Source organism: Cetorhinus maximus, chromosome 26, assembly GCF_964194155.1.
Source record: "Cetorhinus maximus chromosome 26, sCetMax3.hap1.1, whole genome shotgun sequence".
In the NCBI taxonomy this organism is placed as follows: domain Eukaryota; kingdom Metazoa; phylum Chordata; class Chondrichthyes; order Lamniformes; family Cetorhinidae; genus Cetorhinus; species Cetorhinus maximus.
The window spans coordinates 38,730,635-38,744,480 of record NC_135904.1 but is presented as its reverse complement, the minus strand read 5'-3'; the positions used below and the strand labels follow the sequence as shown (position 1 = coordinate 38,744,480).

General features: G+C 43.4%; 1 protein-coding gene across 2 annotated transcripts in view; it reads left to right on the top strand.

Moving 5' to 3' along the window:
• snrpa1 (small nuclear ribonucleoprotein polypeptide A') overlaps positions 1-13,442 on the top strand; it is a 56,291-nt gene extending 42,849 nt beyond the window's left edge. For both annotated transcript variants that reach the window (XM_078530500.1, XM_078530499.1), the window contains one exon: positions 13,031-13,442. In XM_078530500.1, the coding sequence (XP_078386626.1) occupies positions 13,031-13,092 (62 nt within the window). In that variant the 3' untranslated portion in view covers positions 13,093-13,442. The remainder of the gene's footprint in view (positions 1-13,030) is intronic.
• The last annotated feature ends 404 nt before the right edge of the window (positions 13,443-13,846 follow it).

Sequence of the window (13,846 nt, the reverse complement as noted above, 5' to 3'; positions counted from 1 at the left end):
ATGAATTCTTTGATGTAACTTAGAACTGATCAGGACATGGATTGATATTGTGCATAAGGACTTCAAAAACCACTTGATTAAATACAAGTCCATGGGATTAAAGGGGCAGTGACAGCATGGATACAAAATTGGCTAATGGATCGAAGGAGAGCGTAACGGTGAAAGGTTGTTTTTCAGCCTTGAGGAGAGTATGCAGTGGTGTCACTCAGGAGTTGGCATTAGGACATCTAATTGTTTTAGATTCCCTGACCAGCGGAAACAATCTCTCAGCGTCCACTCTATCAAGTCTCTTCAGAAATTTGTAGGTTTCAGCGAGCTCGCCTCTCATTCTCTGAACTCCAGAATATAAGCCCAGTTTACTCAGCCCTTCATCCCAGGGACCAATTTAGTGAACCTTTGCTGTACAGCCCCCAATGCAAGTATTTGCTTTCTTAAATGTGGAGACCAAAACTGCGCACAGTACTCCAGATCCGGCCTCACCAAAACCCTGCACATCTGTAGCAAGACTGCTTTATTCTTGTACTTCAGTTCCCTTGCAATAAAGGCCAACATGCCATTTGTCTTCCTAATTGCTCGCTGCACCTGCATGTTCCTTACACAAGCACATCCAAGTCTCCTTGAACATCAACATTTCAAATTTCACATCTTTTAAATAATATTCTCCTTTGTTATTCATATGACTGAAGTGAATAACTTCAACTTCCCTATACTACACCATCTGCCATCTTGTTACCCACTCACCTAACTTGTCTATATCTCTTTGGAACCTCTCTGTGTCCTCCCCACAGCCTCTCTGTCAATTCATCTAAGTCATTAATATCAATTGTAAATAGCTGAGGCCACAGCACTGATCCTTGCACAACTTCATTATTCACTGCCTGCCAATTGAAAAAGCCCCTTTTATGCCCACTCCATTTTCCATTCATGCTAATATATTACCCCCAACTCCATGAACCCTTATTTTGCCTATTAACCTTATGTGCAACACCTTATTGAATGCCGTTTGGAAATCCAGGTATACTACATCTGCAGGCTACAGTTTACCTACGCTGCTAGTTACATCCTCAACAAACTCGATACATCTGTCAAATAGGATTTCCCTTAGTATAACCATATTGACTTGTTCTAATCGTACTATGCTTTTCTAAGTGCATTGTTAAGACTTAATAATAGATTCCAGCATTTTCCCGACAACTGATGTGAGGCTAACTGGCCTGTTTTCTCTCTCCCTCCTTTCTTGAAAAGCGGTGTAACATTTGCCAACTTCCAATCTAGTGGGACTGTTCCTGAATCTGAAGAAATTCTGCAAGTCTTAGCTAGCACGTCCACTATCTTTGCAGCTATCTCTTTTAGAACCCTAGGGTATAGGCCATTGGGTCCCTGGGGGTTTTGTCAGATTTTAGTCCCTTAAGTTTCTCCAGTATTTTATCTGTCCTGATTATCTGTCTGACCACAAGCAGCCTGTCTGTACAGGAGGGGAGGAAGGGAGGAAGAGCAATAGTAATAGGGGATTCTATAGTCAGGGGAACAGATAGGTGCTACTGTGGCCATCAATGTGACTCCAGGATCGTATGTTGCCTCCCTGGTGTCAGAGTCCGGGATGTCACTGAACGGCTGCAGGGCATCCTGAAGGGGGAGGGTGATAAGGCAGAGGTCATGGTACATGTTGGTATCAATGACATAGGTAGAAAGAGGGATGAGGTCTTGCATCAAGAATTCAGGGAGTTAGTCAGTAGACTGAGAAGCAAGACCTCTCGGGTTGTAATCTCTGGATTACTCCCAGTGCCATGTGCTAGCGAGCTCAGAAATAGGAGAATAGCACAGATGAATATGTGGTTTAAGAGTTGGTGCAGGAGGGAGGGTTTTAGATTCCTGGATCGCTGGGACTGTTTCTGGGGAAGGTGGGACCTGTACAAGCAGGAGGGTCTACATCTGAACCAGAGCGGGACTAACATCCTTGCGGGCGGGTTTGCTAGTGCTGTTGGGAGGAGTTTAAACTAATTCGGCAGGAGGAGGGACACAGAATGTTAGCAGAATAGGGACACATCATAGTACAATAAAACAATCAAGTCAGAGGGAGTACAGCTGCATTAAGTCTCAAGGGAGTAAGGCAAGGCTGCATGGCCTCTACTTTAATGCCAGGAGTATTACAGGTAAAACGGATGAGTTAAGGGTGAGGATTGACACGTGGAATTATAATATAGTAGCCATCACAGACGTTGTTGAGGGAGGGGCAGGATTGACAGCTCAACATTCCAGGATATAGAATCTTCAGACGAGACAGGGGGGTGGGTAAAAGAGGAGGAGGCATTGCATTATTAGTTAAGGAGTCTGTTACTGTAGTAAGGAGAGATAATATCTTGGAGGGGGCATCAAATGAAGCTTTGTAGGTAGAGCATAGGAATAAAAAAGGGGCAACCACATTATTAGGCGTTTATTGTAGACCCCCAGATACTCAGCGGGAAATTGAGCAAATATGTGCACTATTTGCGGAGGTGTGTAAAAGCAATAACAATAGGGTAATTATATTAGGTGATTTCAACTTTCCCAACATTAATTGGGATAGACATAGTGTTAAGGGCTTGGATGGAGTGGATTTCTCGAAATGTGTACAGGAGAACTTTTTAGGTCAATATGTAGAGGATCCAACAAGGGACGGTGCAGTGCTGGACCTAATTCTGAGGAATGAAGCCAGAGAGGTGGCTGAGGTGGTGGTGGGGAGAATTTTAGTGATAGCTAAGCTTGTTATGTACAAAGAAATAGACAAGTTGTAAAAAAATGTTTTGGATTGGGGGAGAGTGGATTTTAGTAAATTAAAGCAGGATCTGGCCAAGGTAGACTGGGAACAGCTACTTGTGGGGAAATCTACAGAGGAGCAGTGGGGGGCATTCAAAAAGGAAATGGGGAGGGTACGGGTTCAATATGTTCCCTCCAGGGTGATAGGAAGGAGTAACAAGCCCAGAGAACCATGGATGACCAGAGATATTCAGGATACGATGACAAAGAAAAGAGAGGCTTTTAGTAGGTACAAGGGAAGCAAATCAGCGGAGGCATTAGTGGAGTTCAGAAAATGCAGGATGGAGCTTAAGAAAGCAATTAGGAGAGCAAAGAGGGGATATGAGAAAGTTCTGGCTGGTAAAAGTAGAGAAAACCCCAAGATATTCTATAAGTATGTCAATGGGAAGAGGATAACCAGGGAAAGAGTAGGGACCAAGGGGGCAATCTATGGGTGGAGCCAGAGGACATCGCTAGAGTGTTGAACGAATACTTCACATCCGTCTTCACCCAAGAGAATGAGGATGAAGGTATCGATCTCGGGGAGAGAGACTACGAGGTTCTTGAGCAAATTGATATAGGGAGTGACAAGGCATTGGAGGTGTTGGCAGGCTTAAAAGTGGACAAATCTCCAGGCCCAGATGATTTGTGTCCCAGACTGCTGAGGGAGGCAGGGGCTCTGACCCAAATTTTTAATTCCTCTTTGGTCATGAGGGAGGTGCCAGAGGACTGGAGAACAGCTAATGTGGTTCCGCTATTTAAGAAGGGTTGTAGAGATAAGCCAGGGAACTACAGGCCAGTCAGTCTCACGTCAGTGGTAGGGAAAGTATTGGAGAAAATTCTGAAGGAGAGAATCTATCTCCACTTGGAGAAGGCAAGGTTTGATCAGGGATAGTCAGCATGGCTTTGTCAGAGGGAGGACATGCCTAACAAATTTGATTGAATTTTTTGAGGAGGTGACCAGGTGTGTAGATGAGGGTAGTGCAGTTGATGTAGTTTATATGGATTTCAGCAAAGCCTTTGACAAGGTCCCACACGGGAGACTTATAAAGAAGGCAAATGCACATGCGATACAGGGTAATTTGATAAGGTGGATTCAAAATTGGCTTAGTTGTAGGAGGCAGAGGGTGATGACAGAAGGATGCTTTAGTGAATGGAAGCCAGTGTCCAGTGGCGTACCACAGAGATCTGTGCTCGGGCCCCTATTATTTGTCACTTATAGAAGCGACATAGACGACTATGCGGGGGGTAGGATTAGTAAGTTTGTGGATGACAAATATTGGCCAGGTGGTTAACAGTGAGGTTGAGTGTCTTGGGCTACAGGAAGATATAGATGGGAAGGTCAAATGGGCAAATAAGTGGCAGATGGAATTTAACCCTGAAAAGTGTGAGGTGATACACTTTGGAAGGAGTAATTTGACAAGGAAGCATTCAATGAACAGCATGACAGTAGGAAGTTCTGAGGAACAAAGGGACCTTGGCGTGTGTGTCCGTAGATCTCTGAAGGCAGAGGGGCATGTTAGTGGGGTGGTGAAAAAGGCATATGGGACACTTGCCTTTATCAATCGAGGCATAGATTACAAAATAGGGCGGTCATGTTGGAGTTGTATAGAACCTTGGTGAGGCCACAGCTGGAGTGCTGTGTGCAGTTTTGGTCGCCACATTATACGAAGGATGTGATTGCACTGAAGGGGATGCAGAGGAGATTCACCAGGATGTTGCCTGGGATGAAACATTTAAGTTATGAAGAGAGGTTGAATAGACTTGGGTTGTTTTCGTTGGAGCAGAGAAGACTGAGGGGGCGACCTGATCAAGGTGTCCAAGATTATGAGGGGCATGGACAGGGTGGATAGGGAGCAGCTGTTCCCCTTAGTTGAAGGGTCAGTCACAAGGGGGCATAAGTTCAAGGTGAGGGGCAGGAGGTTTAGGGGGGATGTGAGGAAAAACATTTTTACCCAGAGGGTGGTGACGGTCTGGAATGTGCTGCCTGGGAGGGTGGTGGAGGTGGGTTGCCTCATATCCTTTAAAAAGTACCTGGATGAGCACTTGGCACGTCACAACATTCAAGGCTATGGGCCAAGTGCTGGTAAATGGGACTAGGTAGGCAGGTCAGGTGTTTCTCACATGTCGGTGCAGACTCGATGGGCTGAAGGGCCTCTTTTGCACTGAGATTCTGTGATTTAGTTTCCCTCATTTCCTCACGCTCTTTAGCCCTTAGGTTACTGTATATTTCTGGTATGAAACTTGTGTCTTCTAATGTGAAGACAGATACAAAATATTTGTTCAATGCCTCTGTCATTTTCTTAATTCGCATGATAATTTCTCCTAGCTCCGCTTCTAAGGGACCAATGTTTACTTTATTTGCTCTCTTTTTACATACTTATAAAAGTTTTTGCAACGTTTCTCTATTTCTGACTTGCTGGTTTCTAAAATACTCCCAATCCTCAGACTTGTTATTGCTTTTTGCAACATTGTAAGCCTTTCATACTATCCTTCATTTCCTGAGCGAGGCACAGATAGGTCTTTCTTGCTGAGTTTTTGTTTTTCTTTGGAATGTATTTTTGTTGGACATTTTTAATTGTTCCTTAAATATTTCCCGCTGTTCAATTAGCTCTCAGCTTTTAGTCTATTTACCCAATTGACCTTAACCAGTTCTCCCCTCATACCTACGTAATTGGCTTTGTTTAAGTTTAAGATTTTTGTTTGTGACTGAAATATGTCACTTTCAAACTTAACATGGAATTCAATGGTATTGTGAACACTATTCCCCAATGGATCTTTTACTGTGACATTACTAATTAACCCTGCTTCATTACACAATACTAGATCTAAGATAGCTCTATCCCTATTCAGTTCCACTATGTACTGCTCCAAGAAACTGTCACAAAAACATTCTACAAACTCATCTTCTCAACCATTCTTGCCAATCTGATTGTCCCAGTCTATATAAAGATTAAACCCCCCCACAATTATTACATCTCTTTTGTTACAGGCTCCAGTAATTTCTTGTTTAATACTCTACCCACAGTATAACTACTGTTAGGGGTCCTATAAACTACTGCCACCAGTGATTTGACTCTTGCTATTTCTAAGTTTTACCCATACTGATTCTACTTCATGATCTTAAGAGGTCAGATCCTTTCTCACTAATGTCCTTATGTCATCCTTTACCTCCTTTGCCATTCTGCCTGCCTTTCTTAAATATCGTGTACCCTGGAATATTTATTTCCCAACCTTGATCATCTTGTAACCACGTCTCTGTAATGGCAATTAGATCTAAATCATTTTCCTCTATTTGTATCGCTAGTTCATCTGTCTTATTACAGATGCTTTGTTGATTCAAGTAAGAACCTTTAATTTCATTTCTTTTACTATTCCCTGCAATGACCCTATTTGCTGATGTACATATTTTTGTTAATCTATCTCTGTCCCTTCCTGTCCAACTCTGCTTGTCTTTAGCTACATCACTATACTGTTCCAATACCTTGACCTTTTCCCTTTGGAGTTCTAAGTCTCCCTTCACCCAACCACCAACACCTCCCCCCAACAACCTGTTAGTATAAACCCTGAGATAAAAACAAAAAACTACTGTGGATGCTGGAAATCCAAAACAAAAACAGAATTACTTGGAAAAACTCAGCAGGTCTGGCAGCATCGGCGGAGAAGAAAAGAGTTGACGTTTCGAGTCCTCATGACCCTTCAACAGAACTGTTCTGTTGAAGGGTCGTGAGGACTCGAAACGTCAACTCTTTTCTTCTCCGCCGATGCTGCCAGACCTGCTGAGTTTTTCCAAGTAATTCTGTTTTTGTTTTAGTATAAACCCTGTCTTCCCGTACCACTCTTTGAGCCATGCATTTAATTCTCTAATCTGTTTAATCCAATGCCAATTGGCGTGTAGCTCAGGTAACAATCCAGAGATGATCACCTTTGACGTGCTACATTTTACTTTGGACCCTAGCTCCTCAAATTCTCTCAGCAGAACATCATTCCTGGTTCTACTCATGCAGTTGGTTCCCACGTGGACCACGACAGCTGATCCTCCTCCACCCACTCCAAGGTCCTCTCTAGCCACAAGGCGATGATCTTAACCCTGGCACCAGGCAGACAATACAATCTTCAGAGCTCCCAGTTGCGGCTGCAGAGAATAGCATCTACCCCCCTGACTATACCGTCCCCATCACTGCCACATTCTTCTTTGCTCCCCCTATCTGAATTGCATCCTTTACCATGGTGCCTTGGTCAGTCCCCACATCCACCTTGCAGTCTTTCTCCTCGTCCACATAGGTAGCAAACACCTCGCACCTGTTGGACAAAGTCAGGGGCTGAGGCTCCTCCATCACTACGTGGTGGGTCTCCATACCTGCCTGACCTGCAGTCACATTTTCCTGTCCATGACCATTTACCGACTCTGAAGTTCTGCCTACCCTAATGTCCAGGTAACTTTCCCTCTCGCTGGTGCATCACAGTGTCTGCAGCTCAGCCTCCAGTTCAGTGACTCTGAGCTGAAGCTCCTCATGCTGCAGACATGTTTGCCTTAGATCACACTGGAGTCCAAAAGTTCCCATATTCTGCCATTGCAATGCATCACCTGCCATAGAACACTACAGCACAGAAAACAGGCCATTCGGCCCTTCTAGTCTGTGCCGAAATATTATTCCGCTAGTCCCATTGACCTGCACCCAGTCCATAACCCTCCAGACCTCTCCCATCCATGTATCTATCCAATTTATTCTTAAAACTTAAGAGTGAGCCCGCATTTACCACGTCAGATGGTAGCTCGTTCCACACTCTCACCACTCTCTGAGTGAAGAAGTTCCCCCTAATGTTCCCCCTAAACCTTTCCCCTTTCACCCTAAAGCCATGTCCTCTCGTGTTTATCTCTCCTATCTAAGTGGAAAGAGCCTACTCGCATTTACTCTGTCTATACCCCTCATAATTTTGTAAACTTCTATCAAATCTCCCCTCATTCTTCTACGCTCCAAGGAATAAAGTCCTAACCTATTTAATCTTTCCCTGTAACTGAACTCCTTAAGACCCGGCTACATCCTAGTAAATCTTCTCTGCACTCTCTCAATCTTACTGATATCCTTCCTGTAGTTAGGCGACCAGAACTACACACAATCGTCCAAAGTTGGCCTCACCAATGTCTTATACAACCTCACCAAAACATTCCAACTCCTATACTCAATACTTTGATTTATGAAGGCCAGTATGCCAAAAGCTTTCTTTACAACCTTGTCTACCTGTGACGCCACTTTCAGGGAATTATGTATCTGAACTCCCAGATCCCTTTGTTCCTCTGCACTCCTCAGTGCCCTACCATTTACTATCTATGTCCTACCTTGGTTTGACCTTCCAAAATGTAACACCTCACACTTTTCCGCATTAAATTCCATCTGCCATTTTCTGGCCCATTTTTCCAGTTGGTCCAGATCTCTCTGCAAGCTTTGAAAGCCTTCCTCGCTGTCCACAACGCCTCCAATCTTAGTGTCATCAGCAAACTTGCTGATCCAATTCATCACATTATCATCCAAATCATTGATATAGACAACAAACAACAATGGTCCCAGTACAGATCCCTGAGGCACACCACAAGTCACAGGCCTCCAGTCTGAGAAGCAATCATCCACTAGCACTCTCTGTCTTCTCCCACACAGCCAATTTCGAATCCAGTTTACAACCTCTCCATGGATACCAAGTGTCTGAACCTTCTCAACTGACCTCCCATGTGGGACCTTGTCAAAGGCCTTACTAAAGTCCATGTAGACAACATCCACAGCCTTTCCTTCATCTACTTTCTTGGTAACCTCCTCGAAAAACTCTACAAGGTTCGTTAAACATGACCTACCACGCACAAAGCCATGTTGACTATCCTTAATCAGCCCTTGGCTGTCCAAATAATTATATATCTGATCATGCCCTGCTATCTTTATTATGTGTTAGTTAATGAATGGCATTTCCTTAATGTTAAAGTTAAAAATCCTACTTACTCCCATTAACGCTTATTACTGCTAACAGACTTTAATACTACCAATAAAGCCTTATAATTATTAATAAATTACAGTTTGAAATATAAAGGAGCAAAATACTCACCAACCAATCACCTGTTTCTCTGTAACCTCACACTTTGATTATTAGTCTCTCCTCTCGAACTCTGTTAATGCCCCCGCTCCTCCTCTCGCACTCTCTCTGTTAATGCCCCCGCCCCTCCTCTCGCACTCTCTCTCTGTTAATGCCCCCGCTCCTCCTCTCGCACTCTCTCTGTTAATGCCCCCGCCCCTCCTCTCGCACTCTCTCTCTGTTAATGGCCCCGATCCTCCTCTCGCACTCTCTCTGTTAATGGCCCCACTCCTCCTCTTGCACTCTCTCTCTGTTAATGGCCCCGCTCCTCCTCTTGTACTCTCTCTCTATTAATGGCCCCGCTCCTCCTCTTGTATTCTGTCTCTCAAACTCACTCCTCTCAAACTTACTATCTTTAATCTGAGTGAGTTCCTACCTGCATTTTGCATGGTGAACAATAGAAACTGACTGACTGCTTCTATATCTCTTCTCTCATTCTCCCAGATTTTTGTGGACTGATTGTGTCTGAGAAGTTCAGGGATATCTTAGGATGAGGTTTCCATCAATGGCTTCCTATGGACTCTTCTCTCAAAACCTATCTCCATGGTGAATCATATTGGCCTTGTAATCTAGTAGAAATGCTAATTGCTATTTTTTTAGACCCCCCCCCCGCAACTCCATTCTGTCTTGGAATTAAATAGACAGCTTAAAGTATAACTATTATAAAATCTGGCATTCCTAACACCTCCCTGAGATTTAGAGACTAACAGACTACACATAGTTAGCACAGATGCTCCTGCCATTGCCTACAGGTTTTGACATCTTGCACCACCTTCCCAGTAAAACAACCTGTGCCAACCCCACCCCCCCTTTAACCTTGAACAGCCGAGCTTGTTGTCATGCAGAACGGGTACATAACCATTCCTCCAATTTAACTTATATTAAAGAGACAGTCCCAAAACACAGCCATCTTATACATTTCATATTCCCAAAACACAACCATCTTATAAACTTCATATTTGTGACCGTGAACAGTGACAAGGATAGTAACAGACTTCAGAAGGACTGGTGACATAGGCAGACACCTGGCAGATGAAATTTAATGAGAGAAGTGATTTGGTTTGGTAGTATGAATGAGGGACAGGAAAACTAGTACAATTTTAAAGGACACCTGGACTGTGTATACCCAAGATTTTGAAAGTGGCAGAACAAGTTGAAAAGGCTGTTAAAAAGGCATACAGAATCCCTGACATAAATTGAGGCACGGAGTGCAATAGCAAAGAAGCAATGCTAAAGTCTTCATAAGACTGTTTAGGCCCTAGCTGCAGTATTGTAGCCATCAAGCTGTTGGAATGATGTTAGACCTCATAGAGGATGCAGAGGAGATTGACTAGAATGGTACCAGGGATGAGGGACTTCATTTATATGGAGAGACTGGAGAAGCTAGGGTTTGTTCAACATGGAACAGAGATGATTAAGGTGTGATTTTTAGACATACATTCAAAATTGGGGGGTTTTGATGAAGTAAAGAGAAATTATTTTCATTGGTCAGAGGGTCAGTAACCAGAGGACAGAGATTTAAGGTAATTGGCACCAGAATCAAAGCAACGTGAGGAAAACAGTTTTTTTATACGCATGCTATTGTCATCTAGAATGCATTGTCTGAAAGGGCAGGGAACATATTCTCTGGTAACATTCAGAAAGAAATAGGACAAATACATAAAGGGGAAGGTTTGCTAGGCTGTAGGGAATTGCAGGAGGATGGGACCATTCAAGTGTGGGGGTGGGGATGAATGAAAAGGAATAGTTGTAGGAAGCCTGTATAGTTGGGAGGAATAGATACTGTTCTCTGCAGCCACGAGAGAGCCCCAGAGGCTGTGTTGCCTGCCTGGTGCCGGGGTTAAGGACATCTCCTCAAGGCTGGAGGTGAACTTGGAGTCAGAGGGGAAGAATCCAATTGTTGTGGACCACATGGGTACCAACAACATAGGTCAGACTCAGAAAGAGGTTCTACTAAGGGAAAGTAAGCAGCTAGTGGCCAAATTTGAAAAACAGAACCGCAAAGGTAATAATCTCTGGATTACCACCAGAGTCGCAAGCAAACTGGCAGGGTAAATCAGATCAGAGAGTTGAATGTGTGGCTCGGGTTGGTGTGGGAGAAATGGATTTTGTTTTATGGGGCACCAGTACTGGGGAAAGAGGGAGCTGTTTCATTGGGCTGGCCTTGATTTGAACTGCACTGGAACCGGTTGCTCTGGATCATACAACTGGGGCTGTAGAGAGCGTTTTAAACTAAATAGTTGGTGGGGGTGGGGGCACGGTAGTTCATTTGAGGGGAAATTTAGAAAGTTAGAGAAAGGACAAGGCAATAATAGTGCAGGGTAGCGATGTGAGTAATGATAACCAGACGTGTCAGGAAGGAACAGAGCCTACAAGGTGCACCAGCAAATAGGGTCGGAGTAGGGGAAAAATGGCTAAAAAGAATTAAAGGCAAACTTTGAGGAGGATGTGAAAGATTCTGCAAAGGTTAAGTGAGTGGGCAAAAATTTGGCAGATGAAATATTATGTGGGAAAATGTGAAGTTGTCCACTTTGGGGAGAATAGAAAAGCAGAATATTTCAATGGCGAGAGACTGCAGAATGCTGTGGTAGAGAGGGATCTGGGTGTATTTGTACATGAATCACAAGAAGTTAGCAAGGTCCAGCAAGTAATTGGGAAGGCAGATGGAATGTTGGCCTTGCAAGGGGGATGGAGTATAAAAGTAGGGAAGTCTTGCTACAACTGTGCAGGGCATTGGTGAGACCGTACCTAGAGCATTGTGTACAGTTGTGATCTCTTTATTTAAGGAGAGATATAGTTGCATTTAAGAACATAAGAACTAGGAGCAGTAGGAGGCAATTCAGCCCCTCGAGCCTGCCCCGCCATTCATTACGATCATGGCTGATCTCATTTTGGCCTCAACTCCAATTTCCCGCCCTCTCCCCATAACCTTTCAACCCGTTACTAATTAAAAATCTGTCTATCTCCTCCTAAAACTCATTCAGCATCCCGGCATCCACTGCACTCTGGGGTAGTGAATTCCACAGATTCACGACCCTTTGAGAAAAGTAATTCCTCCTCATCTCTGATTTAAATCTATCACCCCTTAGCCTAAAACTATGGCCTCTCGTTCTAGAATGCCCCAGAAGGGGAAACATCTGCTCCATGTCTACTTTCTCTATCCCCTTCAGCATCTTATAGACCTCAATTAGATCTCTTTCATCCTTCTAAACTCTAGCAAGTATAGGCCTAAACTGCTCAATCTCTCCTCATAAGACAAGCCCCGCATCTCTGGAATCAATCTAGTGAACCTAGATTTGAAGATTCACTCAGTTGAATTCCTGGGATGAAGAGGTTGTCTCATGAGGAAAGGTTGAGCAGGTTTGCCCTATACTCATCGGAGTTTAGAAGAATGAGAGGTAATCTTATTGAAACATAAGATCCTGAGAGGGCTTGCCAGGATAGATGCTAAGAGGATTTTTCTTCTTGTGGGGGGGGAGTAATGTAGGATGAGGGGGCACAGTTTTAGAATAAGGGTCGCCCATTTAAGACAGAGATAAGGAGGAACTTATTCTCAGAGGGTTGTTAGTATTTGCAATTCTCTTCCACAGAGACCAGTAGAGATTGGGTCATTGAATATTTTCAACATTGAGCTAGACAGGTTTTTGATCTATAGGGGCGTGAAGAGTTATAGGTGCAGGGAGGAAAATGGAGTTGAAGCCACAATCAGATAAGTAATGATCCTATTGAATGGTGAAGCAGGCTCAAGGGGCTGAATGGCTGCCTATTTCTTAGGTTCTTTTCCTCACTTTGGCATTATGCAAGTTTAGCCTGAATAACTGAAGCAAAGGTCTGTATTTGAATACTATAATAACTGATCCAAACTGCTCCCAGAGCCAGAAACTTAGTCATATTAAATCAGCTTTTAACTTTCCTCCTCTTTGGTTTATGTTCCCAGATGTTTGAGGTGGAATTTATATATGCTATGTAACTGGCCCACTCATTGTTCTGACGCAAGTGTTACATCTGCTTTCAGAAACCTGACAAATCATAAGTGATTTTAATTAAAACAGAATAAATATTTGATTTAGTCTATAAACAAATATAAACAGCAAGTGAAATCTTTGGATAAATGATTTGCTCTGTGATTTTCCAGGTCCTGCTGATGAGGTTGAGGAGGAAGATATGGAAGAAGATACCGTTACCAATGGCAACTAATGTTTCCCTCTGTACTTGCGTTAAACGTTCTTGTTTCACGGTCTCCAGTTTTGAGAGAACATTTCCGAGTTTTATTGAGTATCGAGTATTGAATGTGGACTCCAGTCTCAACAGGAGCCTGTTTAAATTTCAGCATCTCGTTCCTGGCTCGCTGGTAATGGGTACAAAGGCACCTGTGCCCACTGCCCACATCTGTCATACCAACTGCAGTAAATATTGACTTGTGTTGCATTTATACCCTAACTGAGCTGTAGATTCACTTTAGCCACTTAATTATCATGTTCAGATTGTAAAATGTAAATGTTTGCTTGCCAGAGAGTTTTGATAATAAACATTTTTTAAAAATTTAATTAGTGTGTTGTCAGTCTGGATTTGGAGTTAGTTCACCTGGCTGGTTCCTGGGATGAAGGGATTGCCCATGAGAGATTGAGTAAGTATATGGAATGCTCTCCTTCATTGGCAGAGGTATAGAATATAAAAGTAAGGATATAATGTTGGAATTGTATAAAACACTGGTGAGGCCACAACTGGAGTATTGTGTGCAGCTCTGCTCACCACATTACAGGAAGGACGTAATAGCTCTGGAGAGAGTGCAGAGGAGGTTTACAAGAATGTTGCCAGGGTTAGAAAAGTGTAGCTATGAGGAGAGATTGGATAAGTTGGGGTTATTTTCCTTAGAACAAAGAAGGCCGAGAGGTGACTTGATTGAGGTGTACAAAATTATGAGGGGAATAGATAGAGTGGACAGGAGAAA